The sequence below is a fragment of the Agelaius tricolor genome, unplaced genomic scaffold (assembly GCF_023055355.1).
Source record: "Agelaius tricolor isolate 1412-34295 unplaced genomic scaffold, bAgeTri1.0.p SCAF_66, whole genome shotgun sequence".
NCBI lineage: Eukaryota > Metazoa > Chordata > Aves > Passeriformes > Icteridae > Agelaius > Agelaius tricolor.
In genome coordinates this window covers 1-17,170 of record NW_027269326.1, presented here as the reverse complement: position 1 = coordinate 17,170, position 17,170 = coordinate 1, and the positions used below count along the sequence as shown (strand labels likewise).

The 17,170-nt window shown below is 60.5% G+C and overlaps 2 protein-coding genes across 2 annotated transcripts; both read left to right on the top strand.

Moving 5' to 3' along the window:
- The first annotated feature begins 2 nt into the window (after positions 1-2).
- On the top strand, positions 3-5,278 carry PFDN2 (prefoldin subunit 2). Its single transcript, XM_071456991.1, has 4 exons — positions 3-125; positions 1,323-1,411; positions 2,400-2,523; positions 5,028-5,278. Exons 1-4 carry the CDS (start codon positions 63-65, stop codon positions 5,199-5,201), a joined length of 450 nt encoding a protein of 149 aa, XP_071313092.1. The 5' UTR covers positions 3-62; the 3' UTR covers positions 5,202-5,278.
- An 803-nt stretch (positions 5,279-6,081) lies between these two features.
- LOC139605367 (V-type proton ATPase catalytic subunit A-like) lies at positions 6,082-16,878 on the top strand (the record flags this gene model as incomplete). The annotated part of the gene is made up of 15 exons (XM_071456701.1): positions 6,082-6,141; positions 6,725-7,064; positions 7,765-7,893; positions 8,473-8,687; positions 9,459-9,596; positions 10,444-10,595; positions 11,501-11,663; positions 12,702-12,810; positions 13,328-13,450; positions 14,378-14,492; positions 14,947-15,010; positions 15,615-15,887; positions 16,137-16,175; positions 16,295-16,336; positions 16,837-16,878. Coding segments are annotated over exons 2-15 (1,671 nt in total), but the record flags the coding sequence as incomplete, so codon positions are not given.
- Between the last annotated feature and the right edge of the window lie 292 nt (positions 16,879-17,170).

The following is a 17,170-nucleotide window of genomic DNA, read 5'->3' as shown; positions in this document are numbered from 1 at the left end:
CCCGGAAGTGGCGGCGGCGCGAGCGCGGCTTGAGCGGAAGGGGCGGAGCCTCGCGGGACAAGATGGCGGAGCCGGGGAAGGGGCGAGGAGCGGCCCCGGCGGGGAAGGGGCTGAGCGCCGAGCAGGTCAGGGGGAACCGGGAGATGGGGAGGGGTGCCCGGGAACGGAGGAGTGAGGGGGAAGCGGAGGGGGTGGGCCTGGACGTGAGGAGAAGGTGGGGATGGGGGGGGATGGGGAGTGAGGGGGATGGGGAGTGAGGGGGGGTCCCTGATAATGGGGAGGGGGTCCCTGATGACGAGGAGGAGTCCCTTAATAAGAGGGGACGAGTCCCTGATAATGGGATGGGGAAATGGATGGGGTGGCCCTGGGCCTGAGGGGAAGGTGAGGAATGAGGGGGAGGGTTCCTGATAACGGAGGAGGGGTCTTTGATAACAAGGAGAAGACCCTGATAATGAGGGGGGGTCCCTGATAATGCGGAGGGGTTTCTGATAAGAGGAGAGAGGTCCTTGATAATGGGGAGGGGTCTCTGATAATGAGGGGCTGGGGTTGGGGAACGAGGGGGGGGCGCTGCTGTGGGGTTGGGGGGTTCCCCCTCATCCCAAGGGGCTCCCCAAGCCCCCAGTGGGATCCCAACCCCAATCCCAGGAGTTTATCCCAGTTTACCGCAGTTGATCCCAATCCAATCCCAGTTTACCCCAGTCTATCCCATTCCGAGCTTTCCAATCCCATTCCCAGCTCCCCAGTCCTGGTGTATCCCAATCCCAGTTGATCCCAGTCTGATCCCATTCCCAGTTCCCCGATCCCAGTTTATCCCAATGCAATCCTATTCCCAGTTTAGCCCAGTTTACCGTGGTTTATCCCAGTCCATCCCAGTTTATCCCGTTACCAGTTCCCCAATCCTGGTTTATCCCTATCCTAGTTTACCCCACACCATTCGTGGTCTTATCCCAGTCTGATCCCAGTTGATCCCAGTGCCATCCCAGTCCCATCACAGCCCCCCTCAGTCCATCCCAGTGGCTCCCAGTTAACCCAGTTCTCATCCCAGTCAATCCCAGTCCCCTCCAGTCTGTCGTAGTCCATCCCAGTGGCTCCCAGTTAACCCAGTTCTCATCCCAGTTGATCCCAGTCCCCCCCAGTGCCTCCCAGCCCATCCCAATGGCTCCCACTTAACCCAGTTCCCCCCCCCCAGTCTGTCGTAGTCCATCCCAGTTGCTCCCAGTTAACCCACTTCCCCTCCCAGCCCCCCCAGTCTGTCCCAGTTGCCATCCCAGTCCCTTCCCAGTCCATCCCAGTCCGTCCCAGTGATCCCAGTTTGGCTGCAGGTGGTGTCCCGGTTTAACCGCCTGCGGCAGGACCAGCGGGGTTTGGCCTCCAAGGCGGCCGAGCTGGAGCTGGAGCTCAACGAGCACACGTGGGTCAGGGGCTGGGGGGTTTGGGAGCGGGATTGGGGGGTTTGGGAGCGGGATTGGGGGGTTTGGGAGCAGGACTGGGGGGTTTGGGGTCGGGATTGGGGGGTTTGGGGTCAAGGGTGAGGGGTTTGGGGTTGGGATTTGGGGGGTTTGGGGTTGGGATTTGGGGGATTTGGGGTCGGGATTTGGGGGGTTTGGGGGGTTTGGGAGTGGGATTGGGGGGTTTGGGGTCGGGATTTGGGGGGTTTGGGATTGGAATTGGGGAGTTTGGGATTGGGGGATTTGGGGTCAGGATTGAGGGATTTGGGGTCAAGGGTGAGGGGTTTGGGGTCCAGAATGGGGAGTTTGGGGTTGGGTTTGGGGGATTTGGGGTCGGGGTTGGGGGATTTGGAGTCAAGGGTGAGGGGTTTGAGGTCAGGAGTTTGGGGGGTTTAGGGTCCAGATTGGGGATGGGGATTTGGGGTCAGGATTTGGGGGGTTTGGGGTTGGGATTTGGGGGGTTTGGGGTTGGGATTGGGATCAGGGGTTTGGGGCAGGATTGGGGATTTGGGATCAGGGTTGGGGATTGGGGATTTGGGGTCGGGTTTGGGGGTTTGGGATTGGGGGGTTTAGAGCAGGGATTGTGGGTTGGGGTCAGGGGTTCAGGGTCAGGACTGGGGGTTTAGAATGGGAACTGGGAGTTTGGGTTTGGGATTTGGGATGGGGATTTGGGGCAGATTTTGGGGTTGGGATTGGGATGGATTTGTGACAGTGATTTGGAGTGTATTTGGGGTGGAGATTTGGGGTATTATATTTGGGGTGGAATTGGGACAGGGATTTGGGATAGGGATTTGGGGTGGATTTGGGATAGGGATTTGGGGTGGATTTGGTGTGGATCAGGGTGTGTTTGGGGTGGGGATTTGGGGTGGATTTGGGATGGATCAGGGTGTGTTTGGGGTGCATTTGGGGTATTTTTGGGGTGGATTTGGGACGCTGACCCCGCTGCCCCAGGCTGGTGATCGAGACGCTGCGGGAGGTGGATCCCACCCGGAAATGTTTCCGCATGGTCGGGGGGGTGCTGGTGGAGAGAACGGTCAAGGAGGTGCTGCCCGCCCTGGAGAGCAACAGGGAGCAGGTCTGGGACCCCCAAAACACCCTGGGATCCTGTAAAATCCCACTGGGATAGCCCCAAATCCATTGAGATCCCATAAAAACCCAATGGGATAGCCCCAAACCCACTGGGATCCTGTAAAATCCCACTGGGATAGCCCCAAACCCACTCAGATCCCATAAAATCCCACTGGGATAGCCCCAAACCCACTCAGATCCCATAAAATCCCACTAGGATAGCCCCAAACCCACTCAGATCCCATAAAATCCCACTGGGATAGCCCCAAACCCACTCAGATCCCATAAAATCCCACTAGGATAGCCCCAAACCCACTCAGATCCCATAAAATCCCACTGGGATAGCCCCAAACCCACTCAGATCCCATAAAAACCCACTGGGATAGCCCCAAACCCACTGGGATCCCATAAAAACCCAATGGGATAGCCCCAAACCCACTGGGATCCTGTAAAATCCCACTGGGATAGCCCCAAACCCACTCAGATCCCATAAAAACCCACTGGGATAGCCCCAAACCCACTGGGATCCCATAAAAACCCAATGGGATAGCCCCAAACCCACTGGGATCCTGTAAAATCCCACTGGGATAGCCCCAAACCCACTCAGATCCCATAAAATCCCACTGGGATAGCCCCAAACCCACTCAGATCCCATAAAATCCCACTAGGATAGCCCCAAACCCACTCAGATCCCATAAAATCCCACTAGGATAGCCCCAAACCCACTCAGATCCCATAAAATCCCACTGGGATAGCCCCAAACCCACTCAGATCCCATAAAAACCCACTGGGATAGCCCCAAACCCACTGGGATCCCATAAAAACCCAATGGGATAGTCCCAAACCCACTGGGATCCCATAAAATCCCAATGGGATAGCCCCAAACACCCTGGGATCCCATAAAAACCCAACAGGGTATCCCAAAATGTGATGGGATGGCCCCAAACCTAATGGGATCCTATAAAAATCCTATAGAGCGTCTGAAAACCCAATTGGATGACCCCAAATCCAATAGGATCCCATAAAAAATTACTGGGATAGTCCCAAACCCACTGGGATCCCATAAAAACCCAACAGGGAACCCAAAATATCTGCTGGGACCACCCCAAAAAAATCTCTCGGGACCTTCCCCCCTTTTTTTTTCTCTTCTTTTTCCCTTTTCCGCCCCTTTTCCCCCCAAATCTCCAAGCAGATTTATTCTCTCTCTTTTCCCCTATTTCCCCCATTTCCCCTATTTCCCAATTTTCCCATTTTCCCCATTTCCCCCAAATCTCCAAGCTGATTGAGTCTCTCTCTTTTCCCCAATTTTCCCCCATTTCCCCCATTTCCCATTTTTCCCATATTTCCCTGTTTTTCCCCCCAAATCTCCAAGCTAATTGAGTTTCTCTCTTTTCCCCCATTTCCCCTATTCCCCATTTTCCCTGTTTTCCCCCACATCTCCACTCTAACCAAATCTCTCTCTTTTCCCCTATTTCCCCTATTCCCCATTTTCCCCGTTTTCCCCCCAGATCTCCACTCTAACCAAGTCTCTCTCTTTTCCCCCATTTCCCCTATTCCCCTATTCCCCATTTTCCCCATTTCCCCCCCAGATCTCCAATCTAACCAAATCTCTCCCTTTTCCCCCATTCCCCATTTTTCCCATTTCCCCATTTTTCCCCAGATCTCCACTCTAACCAAATCTCTCCCTTTTCCCCCATTTCCCCTATTCCCCATTTTCCCCATTTTCCCCCTTTTTCCCCCCAGATCTCCACTCTAACCAAGTCTCTCTCTTTTCCCCTATTTCCCCCATTTCCCCCATTCCCCATTTTTCCCATTTTCCCCATTTTTCCCCAGATCTCCACTCTAACCAAATCTCTCTCTTTTCCCCTATTTTCCCCTATTTCCCCTATTCCCAATTTTCCCCTATTTCCCCTATTCCCAATTTTCCCCTTTTTTCCCCCCAGATCTCCACTCTAACCAAATCTCTCTCTTTTCCCCTATTTCCCATTTTTCCAATTTTCCCCATTTTCCCCCCAGATCTCCACTCTAACCAAGTCTCTCTCTTTTCCCCTATTTCCCCCATTTCCCCTATTTCCCATTTTTCCCATTTTCCCCCTTTTTCCCCCCAGATCTCCACTCTAACCAAATCTCTCTCTTTTCCCCCATTTCTCTCAATTTCCAATTTTCCCGTTTTTCCCCCAAATCTTCAAACTGATTCAGTTTCTCTCTTTTCCCCTATTTCCCATTTTTCCAATTTTCCCCATTTTTCCCCAGATCTCCACTCTAACCAAATCTCTCCCTTTTCCCCTATTTCCCCTATTTCCCATTTTTCCCATTTTCCCCCTTTTTCCCCCCACATCTCCAATCTAACCAAATCTCTCCCTTTTCCCCCATTTCCCATTTTTCCCAATTTTCCCATTTTCCCCCTTTTTCCCCCCAGATCTCCACTCTAACCAAATCTCTCTCTTTTCCCCTATTTCCCCCATTTCCCCTATTTCCCATTTTTCCCATTTTCCCCCTTTTTCCCCCCAGATCTCCAAGCTGATCGAGGCCCTGGCTCAGCAGCTGCAGGCCAAGGGCCGGGAGCTCTCGGAGTTTCGGGAACGCCACAACATCCGCCTGGTGGGGGAGGACGACCCCAAATCTGCCCCCAGGGACGGCCCCGAGGGGGGCAAGGGGGGTCCCGGGGGGGTCTTGGTGTCCTGACCCCCCCCAAAAATTCCCAGAGGGATTTGGGGGCGTTTCAAGGGGGGGTTTGGGTAATAAACGGGAGTTTGGGACAATCCCCGGGTTGGTTTTTATGGGAAAAGGGGGAAAAAAGGGTTTGGGGTGAGGGGAGGGGGGAAATGGGAGAACCCCAAATAAGGGGGGGGAAGGGGGAGCCTAAAAACGGGGGGTGGGACCCCAAATGTTGGGGGATGGGACCTAAAATGAGGGGAAAACGGGGACCCCAAAAATGGGGAGAGGGGACCCTAAAAATGGAGCGTGGGAGTCAAAAATGGGGAAAAAAGAGGACCCCAAAAATGGGGGGTGGGACCCCAAAATGGGGAAAAAGGGGATCCTAAAAATGGGGGGTGAGGATGCCAGAAATGGGGAAAAAAGAGACCCCAAAAATGGGGGTGGGACCCAAAACGGGGAAAAAAAGGGGACCCTAAAAATGTGGGGTAGGACCCTAAAAATGGGGAAAAAAGGAGACCCCAAATATGGGGGTGGGACCCCAAAGAGGGAAAAAAAGGGGACCCTAAAAATGGGGGGTAGGACCCTAAAAATGGGGGGTGGGATCCAAAGATGGGGGGAGAATAGGGGACCCCAAATGTGGGGGGGGTGGGACCCAAAAAAGGGGATCCCAAAATGGGGAGAAGGGACCTCAAAGATGGGGGCTGAGACCCCCAAATCGAGGGGAATGGACCCCAAAAAGGGGGGGGGGGTGTTGGGGTTTGGGGGGAGATCCCCAAAATGGAGGTTTTGGGGTTCAAGGAGGTGACAGGGCCATGGGGGTGACAGAGAGAAGGGGGTGACAGGGCCATGGGGGTGACAATGACATGGGGGGAGTGACAAAGGGAAGGGGGTGACAAGGACACAACAGGGGGGTGTCAAGGCCATGGGGGTGACAAAGAGAAGGGGGTGACAAGGACACAGCAAGGAGGTGACAAGGCCATGGGGGGTGACGAGGCCATGGGAATGACAAGGACATGAGGGGGTGACAAAGGGAAGGGGGTGACAGGGCCATGGGGGTGACAAGGAGAAGGGGGGTGACGAGGCGTGGGGGTGACAATGACATGGGGGGAGTGACAAAGGGAATGGGGTGACAGGGCCATGGGGGTGACAAGGCTGTGAGGGTGACAATGACATGGGGGGAATGACAAAGGGAAGGGGGTGACAAGGACGTGGGGGTGACAATGACATGGGAGTGACAAAGGGAAGGGGGTGACAAGGCCGTGAGGGTGACAATGACATGGGGGGAGTGACAAAGGGAATGGGGTGACAGGGCCATGGGGGTGACAATGACATGGGGGGAGTGACAAAGGGAAGGGGGTAACAAGGACATGGGGGGTGACAATGACATGGGGGGAGTGACAAAGGGAAGGGGGTGACAAGGCCATGGGGGTGACAATGACATGGGGGGAGTGACAAAGGGAAGGGGGTGACAAGGACGTGGGGGTGACAATGACATGGGGATGATAAAGGGGATGAAAAGGCCATGGGGGTGACAAGGACGCAGCAGGAAGGTGACAAGGACACCCACACCGTGTCCCCGTCACCCCGGGCCGGGCCGTGCCGGTGTCACCCGGAGCTGTTGACTGCACACAGTGCCACACCCGCGCTGGCCCTGTCACCGGAGCCAGCCGGTGTCACCCCCTGTCCCCGCGGTGTCCCCGGGGGTGGGGACACGGCCGCTGGTGCCACACCTGCGGTGGTGGCCCTGTCCGGTTGTCACCGGCGCCCGGGGCCATTTAACGGCGGTGGCAGCGCGGGCGGCGGGGAGGGGACACGGGGACAGCATGGAGGGGACACGGCTGGAGGAGCGCGAGAGCCTGGTGGGGGCCGTGCATGGCGTGTCCGGGCCCGGTACGGTGACACTGGGGACACCTGGGGACAGGCACAGCCCGGGGACAGCTTGGGGACAGCAGGGGATGGGGACACGGTGGCGTTTGTGGCGCTAAACTGGGGACAGGAGAGGGGACAATGGAGGGAGACAGAGGGACAGGAGAGGGGACGATGGGGGGGGACAGGAGAGGGGACAAGGGAGAGGGAACAATGGGGGGTAGCACTTTGGGAGGGGACAGGAGGGGGGACAATGGGGACAGAGGGACAGGAGAGGGCACAATGCGGGGGAGCACTTGGGGAGGGGACAATGGGGAGGGGACACCCTGGGGACAGAGGGACAGCCGGGAATGGGTATCCTGATGGCGTTTGTGGCACGAAAATGGGGACAGGAGAGGGGACAATGGGGAGGGGACAAGGGGGGGCGAGCACCTGGGGAGGGGACAATGAGGAGGGGATGGAGTTGAGAACAGGAGGGGACATCGTGGGGACACCCTGGGGACAGAAGGAAGGGGGATCCCGATGGCGTTTGTGGCACTAAAATGGGGACAGGAGAGGGGACAATGGGGAGGGGACAGTGTGGGAAAGCACCCGGGGGTGGTCGTGGGGAGAGGACAGGGATGGGGACAGAGGGGTCCCGCTTGGGGTGGTGACCCCGGTGACAAGGGGGGGATGGCAGGGGGTGGTGGCCCCGGGCCGGGGTGACAGCGGCGTGTCCCCGCAGTGGTGACAGCCACGCGCATGGCGGGGGCGGCCATGTACGAGCTGGTGCGGGTGGGACACGCGGAGCTCGTGGGGGAGATCATCCGGCTCGAGGGGGACATGGCCACGCTCCAGGTGTACGAGGAGACCTGTATCCTGTCCCCGCTGTCCCCTCCCCGCCACCCCTCTGTCCCTCCGACCGCCCCGCCCTGTCCCCGCCGTCCTCTGCTGTCCCCTCCCTTGTCCCTCCCTTCTGCCCTGTCCCCTCCCCGTCCTCCCCACCCTCCCTGTCCCCTCCCTGTCACCCCCATCCTGTCCTATCCAACCCCCCTGTCCTGTCCCCTGTGTCCTGTCCCCCCAGCCTGTCCTGTCCCGCTGCCCCCTTGGTCCCCACTGTCCTCACAGTCCCCATGTCCCCACTGTCCCCCCCGTGTCCCACCGGTCCCCGCGGTCCCCATGTCCCCCCCGGTTCTCGTGTTCCTGTTGTCCCGCCTGGTCCCCGCTGTCCCCCTCGTGTCCCCGCTATCCCGCCCGGTCCCCACTGTCCCGCCGGTCCCCGTATCCCCCCGGGTTCTCGTGTCCCTGTTGTCCCGCCCTGTCCCCGTGTCCCCCCAGTCCCCGTGTCCCGCCGGTTCCCGTGTCCCCGCTGTCCCTGCAGTCCCCGTGTCCCCGCTGTCCCCCCGCTGTCCCCCCGTGTCCCTCCGGCGGTGACATTCCTGAGCGGCCGCAGCGGGGGTGCAGGTTGGGGACCCGGTTCGGCGCACGGGGACGCCGCTCTCGGTGGAGCTGGGCCCGGGCATCCTGGGCTCCATTTTCGATGGGATCCAGCGGCCGCTGCGCGACATCGCCGAGGCCACGCGCAGCATCTACATCCCGCGGGGCACCAATGTCCCCGCGCTGCCGCGACACCTGGACTGGGACTTTGTCCCCAGCAAGAACCTCCGGGTGCGTGCCCCCTCCCTGGCACCTCCCTGTGTCCCCGTCCTGTCCCTTTGTCCCATCTCTGTCCTGTCCCCCCTTCCCCATCCGGCTTCCCAGGCTCTCTGTCCCCTCCCCTGTCCCCTTGTTGTCCCCTCCCCGCCCTGTCCTGCCATCCCTTTCTTGTCCTCTCCCTGTCCTCTCCCCGTCCAGTCCTGCCATCCCCTCTGTCCCCTCCTTGTCCCCTCCCTGTCCCCCCCCATCCTGCCTTGTCCCCCTCAACCCCTCTGTCCCCTTTTGTCCCCCCCAGTCCCGTCCTGTCCCTGCCAAGGGACATCATCCTCCATTGTCCCCTCGTTCTGTCCTTCCCTGTCCCCTCCCTGTCCCCCCTGCCGAGGAGGGGACCCCAAAAAGGGAGTGGGGACACAGTGACAGAGAGGACACAGGAACGGAGGGATGCGGGGACGTTGGGGACACAGGGACATGGGGGACTCGGGGACACGGGGGCCACAGAGCCGCGGGGACATCGGGGGACACAGGAGACATTGGGGGACATGGGAGACTTGGGGACACGGGGCCACAGAGCCGCGGGGACATTGGGGGACACAGGGGACATTGGGGGGGACACAGGGACAGTGAGGATGCAGGGACATGAGGACACGGAGGTGGCAAGGACGTGGGGACAGGGGTCACACGGGGGAAACGGCGGGACACGGGCACCGCCGTTGTCCCGGCAGCCGGGGCGGGGGGCGCGGAGCCGCCCGGGGGTCGCTGACGGTGTCGCCGCCGTGTCGCCAGGTCGGGAGCCACGTGACAGGAGGGGACATTTACGGCTCGGTGGCGGAGAACTCGCTGCTGCAGCACCGGCTGATGGTCCCGCCCCGCAGCCGCGGCACCGTCACCTACATCGCACCCCCCGGGCACTACAGAGTGACGGTGAGCGGCACCGGGACCGGGATGGGCACCGGGACTGGCACCGGGACCGGCAACGGGACTGGCAACGGGACTGGCACCGGGACCGGCGGGATTGGGATTGGGATCGGGATCGGGATCGGGATTGGGATCGGGATCAGCGGGATCGGGATCATTGGGACCAGCGGCGTCAGCGGGATGGCGGTCGGGATTAGAGGGATTGGGACTGGGATCAGGATCGGGATTATTTGGATTAGCCGGAACGGGGTCGGGATCAGCGGGATTGGGATCGGAATCAGCGGGATCGGAGTTGGAATTAGCGGGATTGGGATTGGGGTCGGGATCAGGATCGGGATCATTTGGATCAGCGGGATTGGGATCGAGGGGAGCGGGGTCGGGATTAGCGGGGTTGGGGTCGGGATCAGTGGAAGCGGGGTCGGGATCAGGATCGGGATCATTGGGACCAGCGGGAGTAGGGTCAGGATCAGGATCGGGATCATTGGGACCAGCGGGATCGGGATCATTTGGACCAGCGGGAGCGGGGTCAGGATCAGGATCGGGATCACTGGGACCAGCGGGAGCAGGATCGGGATCGTTGGGATCAGCGGGATCGGGGTCGGGATCATTGGGATCGGGATAGGTGGGGTGGGGGCCGGGCAGGGTGTCCCGAGTTGATCCCGGTTTGATCCCGGGCCAATCCCGGCTAACCCCAGCTGATCCCAGGCTGATCCCAGCTGATCCCGGGCTGGTCCTGGCTGATCCTGGGCCGGTCCTGGCTGATCCCGGCTAACCCCAGCTGATCCCGGCTCATCCCGGGCTGATCCCGGGCTGGTCCTGGCTGATCCCGGGCTGATCCCCACCGATCCCGCAGGACGTGGTGCTGGAGCTGGAGTTCCAGGGGGTCCGTGAGCCGCTCTCCATGATCCAGGTGTGGCCGGTCCGGCAGGTCCGACCCGTGGCCGAGAAGCTCCCGGCCAATCACCCCCTGCTGACCGGCCAGAGGGTCCTGGACGCGCTCTTCCCGTAGGGAACGGGATCGGGACTGGGATCGGGACTGGGATTGGGACTGGGATTGGGACTGGGATGGAGATCGGGACTGGGATCGGGCCCGGGGGGGTGCACTGTTCCTGTAGGGAGTGGGATCAGGACAGGGACAGGGGACAGGAAACAGGGATGGGGACAGGGACGGGATTTGGGACAGGGAAAGATGGAGCTGAGGACAGGGATGGTGACAGGAGCTGGATATGGGGACAGGGATGGGGACAGGCAGAAGGCAGAGATGGATTTGGGGACAGGGATGAGGACAGGCAGAGATGGATTTGGGGACCGGGATGGGGACACGAATGCAGACAGTGATGGTGACAGGCAGAGTTGGATTTGGAGACAGGCAGCGATGGATTTGGGGACAGGGATGGGGACAGGAATGCAGACAGTGATGTGGACAGACAGCTGGATTTGGGGACAGGCAGAGCTGGATTTGGGGACAGGAATGGGAACAGGCAGAGCTGGATGTGGGGACAGGGATGAGGACAGTGATGGGGACAGGCAGAGCTGAATGTGGGGACAGGGATGGGGACAGGCAGAGCTGGATTTGGGGACAGGAATGGGGACAGACAGAGCTGGATTTGGGGACAGGGATGGGGACACGAATGCAGACAGTGATGGGGACAGACAGAGCTGGATGTGGGGACAGGAATGGTGACAGGCAGAGCTGGATTTGGGGACAGGGATGGGGACAGGGATGGTGACAGGCAGAGCTGGATTTGGGGACAGTGATGGGGACAGACAGAGCTGGATGTGGGGACAGGGATGGGGGCAGGAAACAGTGACAGGACGGGGCTGGCGCGGGGTCAGGGCTGCATGGGGACAGGCGCGGGGTGTGGCCGCGGTGCCACCAGCGCCATGCAGTGTCACCGCGGTGTCACCAGGTGCGTGCAGGGCGGCACCACGGCCATCCCGGGCGCGTTCGGCTGCGGGAAGACGGTGATCTCACAGTCCCTGTCCAAGTACTCCAACAGCGACGTCATCGTCTACGTGGGCTGCGGGGAGCGCGGCAACGAAATGTCCGAGGTGCTGCGGGACTTCCCCGAGGTGACAGCGCCACAGCGGACACCGGGACACCAGGGACACCAGGGACATCGGGGTGGCACCGTGATGCGGCGGGATGCGGGGATATCGGGGACATCGGGGTGGCAGGGCGGTGACAATGACACGGGTGTTCATGGAGAGTCCTCAGGGACTTCCCCGAGGTGACACGGGGACACTGGACACCAGGACATCTGGGGGACATGGGGACATTGGGGTGGCACTGTGACACAGTGGGACATGGGGGTGGCAGGGCAGTGACAGTGACACGAGTGTTCATGGGACTTCCCCGAGGTGACACTGCCACACCGGGACATCCGGGGGACATCGGGGTGGCACTGGGACATGGGGACACGGGGGAGCATCAGGGTGGCAGTGGCACGGGTGTTTGTGGAGAGTCCTCAGGGATTTTCCCGAGGTGACACAGAACATGGCAGGACATGGGGATGGCACTGTGACATGGGGGTGGCAGGGCAGTGACAGTGACATGGGGATTCATGGAGGGTCTCCGGGGACTTCCCTGAGGTGACACGGCCACTCTGCACAGCAGGACATCTGGGGGATGCAGGGACATCGGGGTGGCAGTGACACAGGTGTTCATGGAGAGTCCTCAGGGATTTTCCTGAGGTGACAAAGGGACATGGGACATGGGGGGACATCGGGGATGTTGGGGTGGCAGGGGGGTGACAGTGACATGGGAGTTCATGAAGAGTCCTCAGGGACTTCCCCGAGGTGACAGCGCCACATGGGACATTGGGGGACATGGTGGGACACGGGGACATCGGGGTGACAGTGACACGGGTGTACATGGAGGGTCCTGAGTGACTTCCCCGAGGTGACACGGGGATGACACAGAGAGGTGACACGTGGTGCCAATGCGACACTGCTGTCCCCTCTGACCATGGAGGTGGGTGGCAGGGCTGTGCCGTGGTGCCACAGGGAGGTGACAGTGTGACACTGCTGTCCCCTCTGACCATGGAGGTGGGTGGCAGGGCTGTGCCCTGGTGCCACAGGGAGGTGACAGTGTGACACTGCTGTCCCCAGCTGACCATGGAGGTCGGTGGCCGCTCCGAGTCCATCATGAAGCGCACGACGCTCGTGGCCAACACGTCCAACATGCCCGTGGCTGCTCGAGAGGCCTCCATCTACACCGGTGGGGACACGGGGACACAGGGGGACAGGGACACGTGTGTGTGTGTGTGTGTGACAGGGTCATGGGTGTGTGACAGGGACATGGGGACAAGGACATGTGTGTGTTATAGGAAAGTGGGGACACGTGTGTGTGACAGGGACACAGGGACGAGGACATGTGTGTGTGTGACAGGGACACAGGTGTGTGACACAGGGGTGCGTGTGACACAGAGGTGCGTGTGACATGGGGTGACAGGGACACGTGTGTGTGTTTGTGACAGGGACACAGGGACATGGGCATGGCCGGGGCAGTCTCTGGGGATGGGATGGGTGTGTGACATGTGTGACGTGTGATATGTGTGACCTGCACGCGTGACAGGGGTGACGCTGTCCCTGGGGCTGGGGCTGTCCCTGGGGGTGTGACAGGTGTGTGACACGTGTGTGTGGCACATGTGACATGTGTGGCAGGGATCACGCTGTCCCTGGGGGTGTGACGGGTGTGTGACACACGTGTGACACACGTGTGACACGTGTGACAGGGATCACGCTGGCCGAGTATTTCCGGGACATGGGGCTGCACAGCTGCCTCCTGGCCGACTCCACCTCGCGCTGGGCCGAGGCGCTCAGGGAGATCTCGGGACGCCTGGCGGAGATGCCGGCAGGTGAGACCCCAAAACACGGGGGGGAGACCCCAAAACACGGGGGGGGGAGACCCCAAAAACCCCGGGGTGGGGGTGGGAGAGACCCCAAAAACCAAGAGGTCACAGGGAGGGAGAGAACCCAAAAACGCTGGGGTGTGGGGTGGGACCCAAATCCCGGGGGATGGGCATGAGGGAGACCCCAAAAACGCCAGGGTGGGCACGGGGAGACCCCAAAAACCCCAGGGTGGGCACGGGGAGACCCCAAAAACCTGTGGGGCGACAGCAGGTGGGAGAGACCCCAAAAACCTTGGGGTGACAGGGAGGTGATAGGGGGGTGACAGGGAGGTGACAAGGCAGTGACAGTCGTGTCCCCACAGACGGTGTTGTCAGGGGGGTGACAGGGAGGTGACGGTCGTGTCCCCACAGACAGCGGGTACTGGGGGGTGACAGGGCAGTGACAGGGAGGTGACAGGACAAACACAGGGAGGTGACAGTGAGGTGACAGCCGTGTCCCCACAGACAGCGGGTACTGGGGGGTGACAGGGCAGTGACAGGGAGGTGACAGGGCAGTGACAGTGAGGTGACAGGGAGGTGACAGGGCAGTGACAGGGAGGTGACAGCCGTGTCCCCACAGACAGCGGGTACCGGGGCTGACAGGGCAGTGACAGGGAGGTGACAGGGAGGTGACAGGGAGGTGACAGGGAGGTAACAGCCCCGTGTCCCCACAGACAGCGGGTACTGGGGGATGACAGGGCAGTGACAGGGAGGTGACAGGGCAGTGACAGGGAGGTGACAGCCCTGTGTCCCCACAGACAGCGGGTACTGGGGCTGACAGGGCAGTGACAGGGAGGTGACAGTGAGGTGACAGGGAGGTGACAGGGAGGTGACAGTGAGGTGACAGGACAAACACAGGGAGGTGACAGTGAGGTGACAGCCGTGTCCCCACAGACAGCGGGTACCCCGCGTACCTCGGTGCCCGCCTGGCCTCGTTCTATGAGCGCGCGGGGCGGGCGCGGTGCCTGGGGAGCCCCGAGCGCGAGGGCAGCGTCAGCATCGTCGGGGCGTGAGTGTCACATGTGCCCTGAATGTCCCTGTGTCCCACCGCGTCCCCGTGAGTGTCCCCCATGTCCCTGTGACCCCCCGAGTGTCCCCGTGAGTGTCCCCATGTCCCAGTGTCCTTGTGTCCCCGTGAGTGTCCCTGTGTCCCCGTGAGTGTCCCCGTGAGTGTCCCTGTGTCCCCATGTGTGTCCCCATGTCCCCCCATGAGTGTCCCCGTGTCCCCGTGAGTGTCTCCTGTCCCTGTGACCCCCTGAGTGTCCCCGTGAGTGTCCCCCATGTCCCAGTGTCCTTGTGTCCCCGTGAGTGTCCCTTTGTCCCCGTGTGTGTCCCTGTGTCCCCCTGTCCCCATGTCCCCTGAGTGTCCCCATGTCCCCATGTGTGTCCCCGTGTCCAGGGTGGGGGGAGCTCCCAGGGCACCCCCAGCTCACCTCGACCCCCCCCCCCCCCCCGCCCCACAGGGTGTCCCCTCCTGGAGGGGACTTCTCGGATCCTGTCACCTCGGCCACGCTGGGCATCGTGCAGGTGAGGGGACACAGGGGACACTGGGGACAGCAGGGACACTGGGGACACAGGGGATTGCGGGGGAGGCATGAGTGGGACAGGGACACACTGGGAGAGGGGACATGGCGGGGACAGGGACACACAGGGAGACGCTGGGTGACACGGGGGTGGCACAGGGGGTGACCCAGGAGTGACCCAGGGGTGGCACTGTCGGGTATTCCATGGGGACAAGAAGCTTGGGGACAGGATGAGGGACACAGGGGTGACATTCCCAACCTGGGGGTGACATGAGGTGACACTGTGTGACACTGCCAGGTGTTCTGGGGGCTGGACAAGAGACGCTGGGTGACACGGGGGTGACACTGGCAGGTATTCCATGGGGATAAGAAACTTGGGGATGACCTGGGGATGACATGAGGTGGCATTGGGTGACACTGGGTGACCCGAGGTGACACTAAGTGACACTCCAGGTGTTCTGGGCGCTGGACAGGGACACACAGGGTGACACAGGGGTGACCCGGGGGTGACACTGCTGGATATCCTGCGGGATAAGAAGCTTGGGGACAGGATGGGTGACCCGGGGGTGACACTGGGTGACCCTTGGTGACACTGTGTGACACGCCAGGTGTTCTGGGGGCTGGACAAGAAGCTGGCGCAGCGCAAGCACTTCCCCTCGGTGAACTGGCTGATCTCGTACTCGCGGTACCTGCGCGCCCTCGAGCCGCACTACGAGCGCGCCCACCCCGAGCTGCCCGCGCTGAGAGACCGCGCCCGCCGCATCCTGCAGGAGGAGGAGGAGCTGGCCGAGATCGTGCAGCTCGTGGGGAAGGTGGGACCGGGGGGTTTGTGGGGTTTGGGGGGCCTGTGGGGTCTGGGATGTGAGATAGGGGTGGAGGATGTGAGATATGGGATGTGGGATGTGAGATATGGGATGTGGGATATGGGATGTGAGATGTGGGACCCTGCAGGAGGAGGAGGAGCTGGCCGAGATCGTGCAGCTTGTGGGGAAGGTCTGGCATTGGGGTTTGGGGGGCTTGTGGGGTCTGGGATGTGAGATAGGGGTGTGGGATGTGAGATATGGGATGTGGGATGTGAGATATGGGATGTGGGATGTGAGATATGGGGTCTGGGATATGGGATCCTGCAGGAGGAGGAGCTGGCCGAGATCGTGCAGCTCGTGGGGAAGGTGGGACTGGGGGGTTTGTGGGGTTTGGGGGGCCTGTGGGGTCTGGGATGTGAGATATGGGGTGTAGGATGTGAGATATGGGATGTGGGATATGGGATGTGAGATGTGGGACCCTGCAGGAGGAGGAGGAGCTGGCCGAGATCGTGCAGCTTGTGGGGAAGGTCTGGCATTGGGGTTTGGGGGGCTTGTGGGGTCTGGGATGTGAGATAGGGGTGTGGGATGTGAGATATGGGATGTGGGATGTGAGATATGGGGTCTGGGATATGGGATATGGGGTCTGGGATGTGGGATCCTGCAGGAGGAGGAGGAGCTGGCTGAGATCATGCAGCTCATGGGGAAGGTGGGACTGGGGGGTTTATGGGGTTTAGGGGATTTATGGGGTCTGGGATGTGAGATATGGGGTGTAGGATGTGAGATATGGGGTCTGGGATATGGGATATGGGGTGTGGGATATGGGATATGGGGTGTGGGATATGGGATGTGGGATCCTGCAGGAGGAAGAGGAGCTAGCCGAGATCATGCAGCTCATGGGGAAGGTGGGACTGGGGGGTTTATGGGGTTTAGGGGATTTATGGGGTCTGGGATGTGAGATAGGGGTGGAGGATGTGAGATATGGGGTCTGGGATATGGGATATGGGGTGTGGGATATGGGATCCTGCAGGAGGAGGAGGAGCTGGCCGAGATCGTGCAGCTCATAGGGAAGGTCTGGGATTTATGGGATTGGTGGGACTGATGGGATCAATGGGGTCTGTGGGGTGAATGAGATCTACGGGAGCAGTGGGATCAGTGGCGTTGATGGGACTGTTGTGATCTATGGGATTGATTGGGTTTTTGGGATCTGTGGGATCTATGGGATCAGTGGGATCAATGGGATTGATGGGATCAGTGGGATCGATGGGGTTTGTGGGATTTTTGGGACTGATGGGATCAATGGGATCAATGAGATCAATGGGGTCGATGGGACTGATGGGATCTATGGGGTCGATGGGGTTTGT